Source organism: Taudactylus pleione, unplaced genomic scaffold (assembly GCF_031769625.1).
Source record: "Taudactylus pleione unplaced genomic scaffold, aTauple2 ptg000398l, whole genome shotgun sequence".
Lineage (NCBI taxonomy): Eukaryota > Metazoa > Chordata > Amphibia > Anura > Myobatrachidae > Taudactylus > Taudactylus pleione.
This window is the reverse complement of record NW_028284800.1, coordinates 1,428,247-1,444,368: the sequence shown is the minus strand read 5'-3', so window position 1 is coordinate 1,444,368 and position 16,122 is coordinate 1,428,247. Positions and strand designations below refer to the sequence as shown.

At 43.3% G+C, this 16,122-nt stretch overlaps 1 protein-coding gene across 1 annotated transcript in view; it reads right to left on the bottom strand.

Annotated features, from left to right (window-relative positions):
* LOC148506665 (solute carrier family 22 member 13-like) overlaps positions 1–15,190 on the bottom strand; it is a 63,865-nt gene extending 48,675 nt beyond the window's left edge. Inside the window, exons 1-2 of the mRNA XM_088446405.1 lie at positions 14,804–15,190; positions 4,489–4,592 (exon numbers count right to left, since the gene is read on the bottom strand). Of these exons, the coding sequence (XP_088302531.1) occupies positions 4,489–4,592; positions 14,804–15,184 (485 nt within the window). The 5' untranslated portion in view covers positions 15,185–15,190. The remainder of the gene's footprint in view (positions 1–4,488; positions 4,593–14,803) is intronic.
* Between the last annotated feature and the right edge of the window lie 932 nt (positions 15,191–16,122).

The following is a 16,122-nucleotide window of genomic DNA, read 5'->3' as shown; positions in this document are numbered from 1 at the left end:
ACACAACAACATACCTGTCCCCCATCATTTACACCTCCACATACCTGTCCCCCATCATTTAAACCTCCACATACCTGTCCCACATCATTTGCACCACTACAAACCTGTCCCTCATCATTTACATCTCCACATACCTGTCCCCCATCATATACACCACCATGTACCTGTCCTGCATCATTTACATCTCCACATACCTGTCCCATATCATTCACATCTCCACACACGTGCCACATCATTTACACCTCCACAATCCTGTCCTACATCTCCACATATCTGTCCCACATCATATACACCCTCACATACCTTCCCCACATCATTTACATCTCCACATAACTGTCCCACATCATTTACATCTCCGCATACCTGTCCCACATCATTTACACCTCCATGTACCTGTCCCACATCATTAACACCTCCACATTCTTGTCCCCCATCATTTACACCTTCACATACCTGTCCCCCATCATTTACACCTCCACATACCTGTTCCTCATCATTTGCACCTCTACATACCTGTCCCCCATAATTTGCACCTCTACATACCTGTCCCCCATCATTTACATCTTTAGATATCTTTCCTACATCATTTACACTGGCACATACTTGTCCACCATCATATACACCCCCACATTCCTGTCCCACAACATTTACACCTCCACATACCTGTTCAGCATCATTTACATCTCCACATACCTGTCCAACACCATTTACACCTCCACATACCTGTCCCCCATCATATATACCCCCACGTACCTGCCCCACATCATTTACATCTCCACATACCTGTCCCCCATCATTTGCACCTCTACATACCTGTCCCCCATCATTTATATCTCCATGTACCTGTCCTACATCATTAATACCTCCACATACCTGTCCCCCATCATATACACTCCCACATACCTGTCCACCATCATTTACACTTTTACATACCTGTCCCACATCATTTGCACCTCTACAAACCTGTCCCTCATCATTTACATCTCCACATACCTATCCCCCATCAAATACACCCCCCATGTACCTGTCCTGCATCAATTACATCTCCACATACCTGTCTCATACCATTCACACCTCCACACACGTGCCACATCATTTACACCTCCACAATCCTGTCCTACATCTCCACATACCTGTCCCACATCATATACACCCTCACATACCTTCCCCACATCATTTACATCTCCACATACCTGTCCCACATCATATACACCCTCACATACCTTCCTCACATCATTTACACCTTCACATACCTGTCCCACATCATTTACACCCCACATACCTGTCCCACAACATTTACACCTCCACAACCCTGTCCCACATCACTTACACCTCCACACACAATCCACATCATTTACACCTCCACAACCTATCCTACATCATTTAGATCTCCACATACCTGTCCCACATACATCATTTAGATCTCCACATACCTGCCCCACATCATTTACACATCCACATACCTGTCCCACATCATTTACACCTCCACATACCTGTCCCCCATCATTTACACCTCCACATACCTGTCCCACATCATTTGCACCCCTACAAACCTGTCCCTCATCATTTACATCTCCACATACCTGTCCCACATCATATACACCCCCATGTACCTGTCCTGCATCATTTACATCTCCACATACCTGTCTCATACCATTCACACCTCCACACACGTGCCACATCATTTACACCTCCACAATCCTGTCCTACATCTCCACATACCTGTCCCACATCATATACACCCTCACATACCTTCCCCACATCATTTACATCTCCACATACCTGTCCCACATCATATACACCCTCACATACTTCCTCACATCATTTACACCTTCACATACCTGTCCCACATCATTTACACCCCACATACCTGTCCCACAACATTTACACCTCCACAACCCTGTCCCACATGACTTACACCTCCACACACAATCCACATCATTTACACCTCCACAATCCTGTACTACATCATTTAGATCTCCACATACCTGTCCCACATACATCATTTAGATCTCCACATACCTGCCCCACATCATTTACACCTCCACATACCTGTCCCACATAATTTACACCTCCACATACCTGTCCCCCATCATTTACACCTCCACATACCTGTCCCACATCATTTGCACCCCTACAAACCTGTCCCTCATCATTTACATCTCCACACACCTGTCCCCCATCATATACACCGCCATGTACCTGTCCTGCATAATTTACATCTCCACATACCTGTCCCATATCATTCACACCTCCTCACATGTGCCACATCATTTACACCTCCACAATCCTGTCCTACATCTCCACATATCTGTCCCACATCATATACACCCTCACATACCTTCCCCACATCATTTATATCTCCACATACCTGTCCCACATCATTTACATCTCCACATACCTGTCCCACATCATTAACACCTCCACGTACCTGTCCCCCATCATTTACACCTCCACATACCTGTTCCTCATCATTTGCACCTCTACATACCTGTCCCCCATAATTTGCACCTCTACATACCCGTCCCCCATCATTTACATCTTTAGATACCTTTCCTACATCATTTACACTGGCACATACCTGTCCACCATCATATACACCCCCACATACCTGTACCACAACATTTACATCTCCACATACCTGTTCAACATCATTTACATCTCCACATACCTGTCCAACACCATTTACACCTCCTCATACCTTTCCCCCATCATATATACTCCCACGTACCTGCCCCACATCATTAATACCTCCACATACCTGTCCCCACATCATATACACTCCCACATACCTGTCCTGCAACATTTACACCTCCACATACCTGTCCCCCATCATTTACATCTCCACATACCTGTCCCCATCATATACACCCCCACGTACCTGCCCCGCATCATTTACACCTCCGCATACCTGTCCTACATCATTTACACCTTCATGTACCTGTCCCACATCATTAGCACCTCCACATACCTGTCCCCCATCATATACACCCCCATGTACCTGCCCCGCATCATTTACACCTCCGCATACCTGTCCTACATCATTTACACCTTCATGTACCTGTCCCACATCATTAGCACCTCCACATACCTGGCCCCCATCATATACACCGCCCACTTACCTGTCCTACAACATTTACATCTCTACATACCTGTCCCACAACATTTACATCTCTACATACCTGTCCCACATCATTTACACCTCCACATACCTGTCCCCCATCATTTGCACCTCTACTTACCTGTCCCCCATCAGTTACATCTCCACATACCTGTCCTACATCATTAATACCTCCACATATCTGTCCCCCATCATACTCCCACGTACTTGTCCTGCATCATTTACACCTTCACGTACCTCTCCCACATCTTTTACACTTTCACGTACCTGTCCCACATCATTTACACCCCCACATACCTGTCCCACATCATTTAACCCATTATTGAGCTTTTTAGAGAAATTCACCTGAAAACTGACAGGTAGTTATGGCCATAATTATTTATTGAGAGGGGTGTACCAGAAGTTCTGCATTGAGTCACAACATTATTACTTAAAGTGCATACACACGTAACGATTTTTTGAATGATTTAACTATAACGACGTCATTATCGTTCAATCGTTGAAAAAATCGTTCAGTTTCTGAGTTATAACGATGAACGATTATCGTTCATGCGCGTTCCCGTTTGTAGTTTGTAGTTCATTCTGACTGACCAACTGAACGATTTTCATTAAGGGAAGTTACAAAAATCGTTTGTAGTTCAAAGAATCGTTTATTACACTTTAAAAAATCTGACAGATAATCTGACAGATAATCTGACACATAATCTGACAGAAAATTGTTTATAAAATCATTCATAAAATCGTTGGTAACAAAATCGTTGTGTGTGTATGCACCTTATAATATAAAGAATCTCGCTACCTTTTTTTCTGCTGAGGGGAGGCGCACAACAAAACACAAATTTCCTCTGAAAAATCAATGCGAGTTTGAAATTGATTTGCAAATGCAATCCACAGTGCGAGTTCGCCGTGAGGACGGTTCACAGGACCCAACAAGCACCTAATTGAATTGACGCCAATGAAAGATGTAATGCTGCTGCTACTTTTATGCTTTCTAATGAAATATGTCAGAGAATACAGTGATTATGTGATTATATGTAACGGGACATTTATGAAATCTGGTAATCATGTAAAAGCTGCTGTGAAAATAAAATGCTTGAATTTGTTTTATTAAACTGTTTCCAGAAATGAAAGGTTATACGAGGGTAAGGGCTTTTCAAATGGGGGTAGAGCATGACTTAAATTTTTTGCTGAATTCTAATATGAACGTTCCTAGCTGTGAGTAAATATAATCCTTGGACAGTAATAATAATTAATGAATATTACGAATAATTTAATTGGTTTTAAAATATAATTATGCTCTTGGAGGCACAATTTTTTTGCAGTATTAAAATAATGATAAAATATTAATTTCTGAAGTTCATACTGACCTGTCTCCTAAGGGACCAAAAATAATAGATCCAATGAGGAGCCCCAGCATGTAAATGGCTTGGGATACGTCTGTTTGTTCTTTTCTGTGACAAACCAGGTTGAACTAAATGATAATAAAAATGAAAAAAAAATATATGAAATTTTGACATTTAACTAGACTTCATTGTCTGCACCAGTCGTTAATTCCCTGTAAGGAAGCATGTGAATCCAGTGGTCATATGTATCAGGTGTCCAGGCTGATTATTTGACTGACTTACTTACTATGATATGAAAGTCACTGCTTGATATAGATCAGTCACTTATCAGCTGTATATTAAACCATACTTGCCAACTCTCCCTGACTGTCAGGGAGACCCCCTGAAAGAGTAACAATCTCCCTGAAGAGTCTGGCAATCTCCCTGATTGCATATAATGCTGCGTATCCACTACGCTACATTACTGAGTGATTACGACATCGTAATCATGCTATCGCTCAGTAATCGGCCACAAGTCGCGCAGATCAATGTCGGAAACGACCAGCGATGTGCGCTTCCGCTGGTCGTTTCCGACATTAATCATCGCCCGAACATGCTGGTCAATCTGTCAATAACGACAGCTTGCCCATGTTCGGTGATGATTGATGGGCCTACACTGAACGACTGAACGTTCAGTGTAGGCCCAGCACAGACTGTGAAACGACTGCGCGATTACAATTATAATCGTGCAGTCGTTTCACAGTCTGCTAGTGGATACGCACCTTTACCCCCAATTAAGATCATAAGTACCATTTCCCTGCATTGGTTATAACAAGGCACAATGATCTCTATGGCTACATGCATTTTCTGAAAGGTATCAGTGTGTTTTCATCAATATGTAGATCTTACTAACTGCTTTGGGGCTCGTTTAAATTTGGATGTAAGTCAGTATTATGACACGCCTCTCAGACGTAGCAGCACACGCCCACTTTACCCCTATGCTCATTGATGTTGCTTTTACAATCTCCCTGAAATACCTTTTCAAAAGTAAGGAAGTATGTATTAAACACATGGATACATTGTTTATTGCTGAACCTTCTGAAAACCCATCTCATGGGCCATGGAGAAATTAGTCATGAGAAGAGGCATTGGAGAGAGAGAGAGAGGTGAAGCGCTGTATCATTAAAGGAGATTATAGATAAATTGCTGTTGACGGGAGCGAGAGGAGGACTTTAACTTAGGACAGCCACCTACAGCATTTTGCATGGTCCAACTAAACTTAATCCGCTCTCACTAAACTTAGCAAATATACGAAATAACTTTTACCAATCAGTTATGCCTCTTGTGTTGTAAGTAAATAACCAACAGAGTTGCATCCTGTAGATACTTGTGCTCGGTCTCTGAAGAATTTTCAGTGTGAAAACACACATGATCTGTCCACTAATTGACTTGCATTCAGTTCAGTTCAGTTCTGTACATATACTGTATATGCTACCGAAAATCCATTAGTCTAAGAGACAGCCAGCCATGGGTATGCGCTCAGTATCCTGGCGGTCTGGATGCCGACGCTCCTATTACCTGCACCGAAATCCCGACTCCAGTGAGAAGCCTGGCACCAGAATCCCGACCACGGGGTTTCCGAAGGTAAGTATCGGGGTGTTAGGGGGGGTTAGGTTTAGGGTTATGCACTAGAGGGAGGGTTAGTGTTAGGCACTAATGGGGAACTGTTAGGGTTAGGCACTGGGGAGGGGGAGGTTATGGATCAAAGAGGGGGGTTAGGGTTAGGGTATGGAGAGGGGGAGGGTTAGCATACCAGTCAGCAAGTGTCGGTATGTTAACCCTTTCGGGATGACGGCTTCGGGATCTCATACCGATTCCCAGCCATGTGCCAATAATCTCGATGAGAGTATCACTGTGACAACTGATAGCAACATCTCTTGATCATTTTCTTCAACCTGCATTACAATACACTAGAAAGGTTCACATACAAACATTATAAAGAATCTGTACATGTTTTGCTCAATACAATTTCCATAAAGGCTGTTGTGGGTGGGCAGAAATGTATATGAAACATACAGACACAAAATATTTCATTGTACCAGCTTACTTCATGGCACATGAAGGGCAGAACTTCTCTATTCTCATTTCTTTGGTGGGTGCCAAACAATTTAGAGCAAATTTTATGTTTTAATTACACAAAATGCTTCAGTCTTATTATAAGAGGTAATGATCCATAATATACAAAAATGTTTAAGAAACAAGAATATGTCTGTTTAGACATCAATTAAAGAAAATAGTAAATTTTTACCATTTATTTAAATAAATATTTATTGAATTTCTGCAAAATAAAACAGGGTGGGGAGTGTATTACAAAGAAGAACGAGGGCGAGGAGGGGGGAACAGTTTCTGGTACAGTTACAGCCAAATCCATTGTAGTCCTTGTTTAACATTTTCTATGGTATCATTTGAGATATCCAGAGTGATTAAAGAATATTGGCCTAATGATCAGTAGGCATAACATGCTGACAATGATATAAACATTAAGGCATTCTGGTGAGAAAATGTATTGAACACAACAGTAACATGGCTCTTGTGTGGGATGCTATAGATGTACTGAGTGAAAGGTACCACATTTTTGCCATCCACATGTTAACAGTATACAGTATCCAACATTGAGTCAGTTGTTCAATTCAATATGATCACTTTAGCTATTATTATATACCACATCATATTGGTAGAACTCAGTGAACTCTAACAGAGGGCCTAGTGGTATGTTATGCCACTATTTACACAGTTGGGCGATGTTTTTATTACAGCGCATTGTGCATGCTTCCCGGTGCCTCTGCGATGTCGCTTTTAGTAAGGATTTAGATGCAGAGTGATTGACAGGGGCAAATTTACTAAGAATCGAGATGGTCACGATTTGCAAATAGCTTAATCTCGCTGTACCTCGCCTGAACTCTGTAAATTTGCAAATTAAAAAGTGAATAAATCACCCAACAGGCGATTTGAGGCAAATCCAGTTGGCCAATGGTGAAGCAGAACGAGATATCTCCCCAGAGTATCCCGTTTTGCAGGAGATTACTCACCTGATATAACTCTCCTGAGCAAGCAGCCTGCACATATTAGTGAGATATGTGTAAGCTGCTTGTGTCTTGTACCTGTAAAATACGGGTTAAATTATTTAAAAAAAATTATGTAGGGTCCCCCTCCAAAAGCTTAACGAGCCCCAGACTTGTCAGCCAGTCCTGGTTCCTAAAATTACGGGGAACAAAATGAGTAGGGTTCCACCGTCACTTAGGAACCAGCACCAGGCTGCAGGGCGAGTCCTGGTTTTAAATGTAGGGGGGGGGGAATTGCGTAGGGGGGTCCCTATACCAGCACTGGACCCAAAAGGACCGGGGTGTAATGCCACAGCCATTTCTGACAGTAAGGCATATGCTGTGTCATGCTCCGGACTATTAACACCACTATGTTAACGCTCCGGTGCCTGTCCAGGATAGCACAGAGGTCTGCTCATGCTGTACATCGCTCTCAGCTGGTGCTGAGATTTGTCTGTGCTGCTCCTGCCCTGTCCACTCAGTGTCCTGTTACTGAGCATGGAGATGGCTCTCCGCAGCCTCTTGCTCACAGCGTGTCTTCCCAGCATGATGGCACACAGGCTGCACGCCAGAGTTCCCACCTAAACCCCAGTATGGGCGCAGCCATGTTGGCTCAGTCACCTGACACTCTTCCTCCACTCAGAGCGCTGCTCCCAGACCAGCTGATTGCAGCATCCAATTACTGGGGACCCTCCCCTATACGGTAAATTCCATTTCCTGACTAGCCTCTGTTGCCAGTACAACGTTGCTTCTTGCTGAAGTTACAGCTCAGTGCTGAGCTCCCTAGTACTCTGTATCTGAACAGTCCCAGGGCCTGATTCAGCAAGGAATGCAGTTGCTTATACACGCGCATTTGGTCGATTAATTCGCACTGCGCATGAGTATGCATTGCAGTGCGTGTGCGCAAGCCAGATGCTGCGATCGGAGCTGCAATTGCAGAGGCTACACAGACCCATGGCAGAGTGATTGACAGGAAGTGCCATTTGTGGGTGGTGATGGGGGGGTGGTCGGACGAACACAGGCGTGCCAGTGCGTTTCAACACCGTTGCAGGGGCGTGCATAAATTATCCACTGCAATCCCAGATGAGGTGTCATAGCGTGCACAAAAGTAAGCATTTCCTGAGTAAGGTCTGGGCTTCATTAACTGTCCAATGTTACTCAATGTTACCGATTGTTTCTCTATGTTGTCAAAGTATACGGATGTGAGTAAGGGGAGGTAGACGTCTTTATGTTAGGCTGCGATAGCAATGCGAATGCAAACACTTACATAGCACTGCTGATATTAGCAACTGTGTTGCGTACGTATAAGCAGAATAGCGATCCATAGTGAATCAGGCCCCCATTCCGTTATATCCAGTTCCTATACCTGATAAACAAATCTCCTATACCATCTTGCACACCAGTCTGGTTTTTACCACTGAGACTTGTTCTTACAGCCACCATCGGTTCCAGCCGATACCTCCAACCATCGGTCTAATCCGATGCTTCCAACATCAGACTCTTATCAATTAGGTTCCTCGATTCATCAACATCGGACTCCTATCAAATAAGTTCTTTAATTCTTCAACATTGGTCTCAAACCGATCCATTTCATAAATTCTTCAACATTGGATTCAAAACCATCAAGTTCTTCAAATCATCAACATCGGTCTCAATCCGATCCAGCTCTCAATCCAGCATCATCGGTCCCAATCAGATTCTGCACATTCATACAGTAATATCATCTCCAGTTCTTATTCCAACTTGTAGTTTAATAAAGACATTCCATTCTTGTTCTCGCCTTCGGGCCCATCATCCTCTGCAGCTCCTCTACCTCCTCACAGAAATACATGAGGAAGTCCTGGCTCAAGCCACCCAGGTTTATTCACACCTCCAAAGTCTCCTTTTCAGCCTCCCACGCCTGCTCCAGCCCAAACCAACCCTCAGACATGACATGCTGGTGGTAATAGGGTGAGACAGGTTCTCAGTCATTGGCATGCAGACCACGTTATCGGTCTTGCTGAGACTTATTTATAGTTTAGTGTAGTATATACATGTTTACATTACAATGTCACGTGGCAGAATTCTAAATAGAGCGTGTATATATATATATATGACAAAAAATGACCAGTGGCGCTCCTAGGTTTAGGAAAATGCAAAAAGCTAAATTTAGACCATTTGTTTAAAGCAGGGCCGACATTTCGGGGCACAAATGCTCCTTTGTCAAGGTGAGTAACAGTGAAATACATTGCAATCTTACCTTAAATAGAAGAAGAAGCCCGCAAGCGTGTCGGAAGTGCTGGAAAGGTGCAGAGCTGCCGCGCCCCACAAAGATGACGTCATTCCGTCGGTGATGCCCGATACCATGGGCAACTATCGTCACATACAAATATGGACGTGGGAAAAAATAATAAAGGTAGCAATAAAAATAAGGATGAACATAAGGTAACACATAAAAAGTGATAAATGATAAACATAACAGACAAACACAGCCTGTTAAATATGAACAAAAAACATAACACAAGTGCAAAAGCAAACGTGAGAAAACTGAAAGTCTACAAATCTGTAATTCAAGGAAAGGGAGAATGCTGGACATGGGTCATGGAATCAAAAAAGAAAAAAAGGAATGAAGGTCAAGCTAAGGGTGGTCAGTGACAAATGGACCCACTAGGGCGTGACATATGTTGTTATGGGGCCGGATGCAGGCTCGGGGGTACATAAATATGAATGCCTAGGATTAAAAAATGGCAGCCAAAGTTTCTCCTTATAAATAACCATAAAAAATGTCCGGCAAATAAATCCCTCTTCTGGAGATAATGTGGGGATAAACAGCAGTAAAACATTGACAGTATGAAGTTAACGAAGAAGCCTGGTTAGAACACATTCCATGTCATTCTCTCGTTCAGACCAGAGACTTAGGTCCTCATTCAGAGTCGATCGCTAGATACAAGCGGTCGCTCTGAATGAGGGCGGCCGCTTGTGGTGTGAAGTGCGGCCTCCTGGTCGCTAGCTAAGTCGTGGGTTACCACCCACAGCTCTAGCGAGCGACCAGGTTGATGGTCGCGATGGTCAGGACCATCGCAACCATCGGGGCTTGCGACGAGACCCTAAGGTTGGGTCTCGGCAAGCGCAAGCCCCAAGGAGCTTCCTGCTCTGATCGAGCAGGAAGCTCCCCACTGACACCATTGCTGATGTCAGTGGGGCCACCCCCAAACGGCAAGCGTTTCGTCGGGAATGCCTCTGTTTGGCCGGCCACCCCCCCTGCCCGCCTCCCAAACGGGGCGAGCTGTCAATCACCATCGACAGCTCGCCCCCTTTGGTGCGAGACCCGTAGCGATGGAGCGCCCGTCACTAGCCGGGTCACTCGCGCATGCGCACGTCGCTCAGCGCTTGCGACCGGGTCTGAATAAGGCCCTTAATTTCATCAAATAGTGATAGTGATTTTGCGGCCCTAGACTCGGAAGGCACCCAAGAACCAACCCCAATTTCTTTAGGGGCAGCAGCTCCATCAACAAAAGGCCCAAGAGGCAGGCCACCCATAGGGGGGGCCAGAATGCAAGGCTCCAAAGATCTGGAACTGAGAAAGAAAACCTAATATACAATCTTCCAGACAACTAAGCACTACTAAATTAAGTGTATTGAACAAGGGGTTGTCCTTTGTACCCACTAACCACTTTGATGAACTAACCTGGAAAATAGACTTATACAAGTTTGCCCGCAATCTACGTTTACAGGAGCACTTTCAATCTAAACCTCCCACTTTCACTACATCTATACACCAAGAGTTTATAAATTGCAAGTCCAAATCTTCATTTGATCCCCAATCCTCCAACCCTTCTAGCAAATCAGTTATTCGCTTGCTGGATGACTCTGTGATCAAATATAATGCAGCGTCTACCACCAAACATTACAACTTATCCAAAGCAGAATTGCCTGCTGTGCGTGATTTAGGTTCCTACAGAGATATAGTTATTCGTCCCGCCGATAAGGGGGGGCGGTATAATTATCTTGGATTTAGTAGACTATAGGGCAGAGATCATTAAATAACTGGAAGACCCTGCCATCTACCGACGTCTAGTCATGGATCCGACGGAACAATATAAAAAGAAATTGGACGACATACTTGCAGAGGCAAGATCAGATAACCGTCTGTCCAAGGAACTGACTGTGGCTCTACAACAAGACTTTCCAGTAGTCTCTATCGTTTTCAGAGTTCCTAAAATCCATGAAGATTTTCAGAAACCACCCGGATGACCAATAATCTCAGCTAGGAACTCCCTCTACCAACCTTTCTCCCAATTCCTTGATGGCATACTTCAACCACTGGTTAGTAAACAACCAACGTACATCAAAGACACCACTAGCTTTCTCAATCTGTTGAACAAGATAGACATGGTACCCCTAGAAACCTACATATGCGTCATGGATGTGAGCAGAATCTACACCAGCATTCCCCACACAGGGTGTTTAAAAACCATGAAGGAATTCCTGGTACAAGAAAACATGACTTCAGTGGACCTGGATCTGCTACTTTGCTTGTTGGAATTAACCCTAACAAGGAATTATTTCTTGTTCGATGGGAATTTTTATCTCCAGCTTAACGGCTGTTCTATGGGGAGCAACGTGGCCCCCTCCTACGCGAACACCTGTCAAACTGTAACGCAGGTGTCCTAAGGTGAGCTCAGGGAGGACAGAAACCTCCCGTGGAGCAGAAGGGCAATGTTCAACGAAGAGCGCATGATGTTTTTTAACGATCCTGAGGTGAAGAAAAATATCTTAGTCTTTGCACGTTGCATAGACGACCTCTTCATGCTATGGACGAGGGGAGAAGCCAAGTTTGTTCAATTAATGAACTGTATTAACAACAGAGACTCCCCAATCAAACTGACGTACCAACTTAATAAACACAGCCTAAACTACCTGGACGTGCGTGTCAACATATTGGCGAACCGCATTTATACAGCCGTATTCTCTAAACACACGAACAAGAACACCCTTTTGAGGGCCAGCAGCCACCACCCACATGCTTTAATCAAAGGATTATCTAAATCCCAAATGATCAGGGTGGTACTCATTACCAACAACATTGACACCCTGGACGCAGAATTGGACAAGATTGTCCTGAAATTTCTCACCAGGGATATCACTATAACATCCTTTTAAAACAGAAAGAAGTTCTTGCCATCCCTAGGTCTCAATTATTATCAGCCAGTGTAAGAAATAGAAACCAAACTATCCCGTCGGTCAATAAATACAATACGTCCAGCCCTATTCTACCAAGGGCTACCAGAGCCTTATGGCCCATTGTGTCCACAGACAAGGAACTTAAGTGTTTAAAGAATAAACGGCCCATGTCGTGTTTCAGACGAGGCAGAAACATTAAGGACATGATTGTCCATACTGATATCACTAACTTTTCCACTCCAACACTTTCTGCTAATTTCCTGACCAAAACCCCGGGTTGTTACAACTGCCTACTATGTACCACCTGTTGCCACATGATCACTGGTTCCACTTTTAAACATCCTCAGATGGAACATCAATACAGAATTAAACATGTGTTGACCTGCACCTCTTCCTACGTGGTGTATTTGATCATCTGCCCCTGCGGACTACACTACGTGAGTAAAACCACAAGGACTTTACGTGAGAGAATGGTGTTACACCGCTCAGCCATTAAGGTGGCTCTAGGAGGCAAAGACTCAGAACAACCAGTGGCAAGACATTTCGCCGAACTTAAACATGACCTTTCCAGTTTAAAACACATAATCATCGATCATATGCCAAAAACATTTAGAGGTGGAGACCGGTCAAATAAGCTTTTACAATTGGAAGCAAGATGGATGTTTTCTCTTAACACCATCAGACCCAGTGGTCTGAACGAGAGAATGACATGGTATGTGTTCTAACCAGGCTTCTTCGTTAACTTCATACTGTCAACGTTTTGCTGCCGTTTATCCCCACATTATCTCCAGAAGAGGGATTTATTTGCCAGACATTTTTTATGGTTATTTATAAGGAGAAACTTTGGCTGCCATTTTTTGATCCTAGGCATTCATATTTATGTAGCCCTATTCATATGTTACGCCCTAGTGGGTCCATTTGTCACTGACCAACCTTAGCATGACCTTCATTCCTTTTTTTATTCCATGACCCACGACCTGCATTCTCCCTTTCCTTGAATTACAGATTTGTAGACTTTCAGTTTTTTCACGTTTGCTTTTGCACTCGTGTTATGTTTTTTGTTAATGTTTGACAGGCTGTGTTTGTCTGTTATGTTTATCATTTATCACTTTTTACGTGTTTCCTTATGTTCATCCTTATTTTTATTGCTATCTTTATTATTTTTTCCCACGTCCATATTTGTATGTAACGATAGTTGCCCACGGTATCGGGCTCTGCAATTTATTCTTTCTATCGTTTATGGTCTTCACTGTCTTGTAGGTTCTGTATTCACGGGGTCTTTTCTTCCAGCACATCCTGCACCAGAACATCTTCTGCATTAGAGCGTTCCCCCAGTTCCCGGGGCAACCTGGGCGTCACCGACTGGATAACGTTATCTTTGTGGGACGCGGCAGCTCTGCACCTTTCCAACACTTCCGACACGCTTGCTGGCTTCTTCTTCTATTTAAGGTAAGATTGCAATGTTTTTCACTGTTACTCACCTTGACAAAGGGGCGTGTGTGCCCCGAAACGTCGGCCCTGCTTTAAACAAATGGTCTAAATATAGCTTTTTGCATTTTTCTAAACCTCGGAGTGCCGCTGGTCATTTTTTCTCCTATATCCATTATACAAACAGGAGGCACCCGAGTCTATTAATTTCTGCGATTAAGTGAGTGCCGGGCTGTTGTATTAGAATAAATATATATATATATATATATATATATATATATATATATTACTGATAGCACAACAATATGCTGACGAGGAGTTTTAGCACTATTGATAAAACTGAATATTAAATTACCAATTTTATTTAACCTTAATACATAGTTTGCTTATGGCATATATATATATATATATATATATATATATATACATACATACATACATACACACAGTATATATGTATATATAATACAATTGTATGTTTTACATGTAGACTGTTGGATTAGTAAATATCATGCGATTATGATACAATGGGTGTGTGATTATGCAGGCGAGACCAGTGAATGGACACAAATATTTTGTCATTATTACTATAAATAAATTGACTTCCCTATATGATCATTAATTCGGTAAAGGACTACTGATGATTAAATGATTACGTATTTACAGACCTCTGTGACCAGTGTTGACTTTTGCTGTGACGTATCATACACCCATCCATTCTGGCAGACAGTTGTGCTGTTCAATCCGTAGCTTTGAATTGATTCGATGCTCCAATTCACTGGAGTGTACATCAGGCATTGCTCATACGACCCATGTGAATTACCTGGGATGGTTAAATTCAGCTGCATGTCCTCAGTAAGGTATGGGGCTTTCTCAAGGATCCAGTCGGTATTGCAGTGGTGAGGCACAGATATTCCCATAAACACCTGCCCAAACATGTGGAAGGCATTGAAAAAACTAAGGAAACAAAGTATAAATACCAAACTTTTCTGAAAGCGCCCAAATTCCCCGACATGTTTTAGGATTTCTCCAAAGTCCGTCATTGTCATCTGGTTCAAAGTTGTGCTTGAATACACCACTCAGATAGCCAATAATTAATGTTTAATCCTTGTTAATATGCCATCTCAAATAAACCAAAGTCTCATACTTAAGTTAATTTGCTACCAGTAATCTTTTGTAAAACATGGGAACCTTGCAAGGAGATCTCCATGTAGGGTTCTGTTTAGTATAAGAATGTACCAAATAATTATACATTAATATCATCAGGTCATCTTTCTTCACTAACAAATATACATAAACTTATTTTACATAATAAATTCTGTTTTGTAAATTTAGTTTTGCCTCAGATGCTCTTCCACTAATACCCCTGTCAGACATACAACCCGGGAAATTTCCTGCTCAGACCCGGGAATTTCTCCTATGCAAATTCCCGGGTATTTGGTCAAGACCCCCCTTTCACACTACAGTGTCTACCCTGGAAATTCCCAGGTAGACCCCTTTCAAACAATAGCCGTGTTTTTCTGCTTACCTGCCTCTCCTCTTCCGTCTGCTCCTCCTAGCCTATCCCCTCTCCGGCTGCCACTGATGATGTCATCGATGTCATCATTGGGCTGCCGGAAGCCGAACAATCAAAATGCTGCATTTTTTTATTTTATTATTTAATTATTTGTTTTAATTCTTTTATTGCCCTGGTGGTCCAGCAGGAGTGTGGGTGGCCCGCTATTGCTGAGACCAGTCGGCGGTCTCCAGCACAGGTGGGTGTCCCCAGCATCCGGCTGGGGTCCTGTGTCGCTGACTCCAAGTACAGCGACACAGCCACTGGCGCGGGGGGGTGGTGAGCGGCAGCACTGAGCGTCCTATAGGACCCTCTGCGCTGCCAACTCTATGTAAAAGCTGCTTGGTGCAGCCTGTGAGTAGTAAATTCTCAGGTAGCACCATTCAGACATGAGCAGGGTAATTTCCCGGGACTTAAGGACTTAAGTCTCGG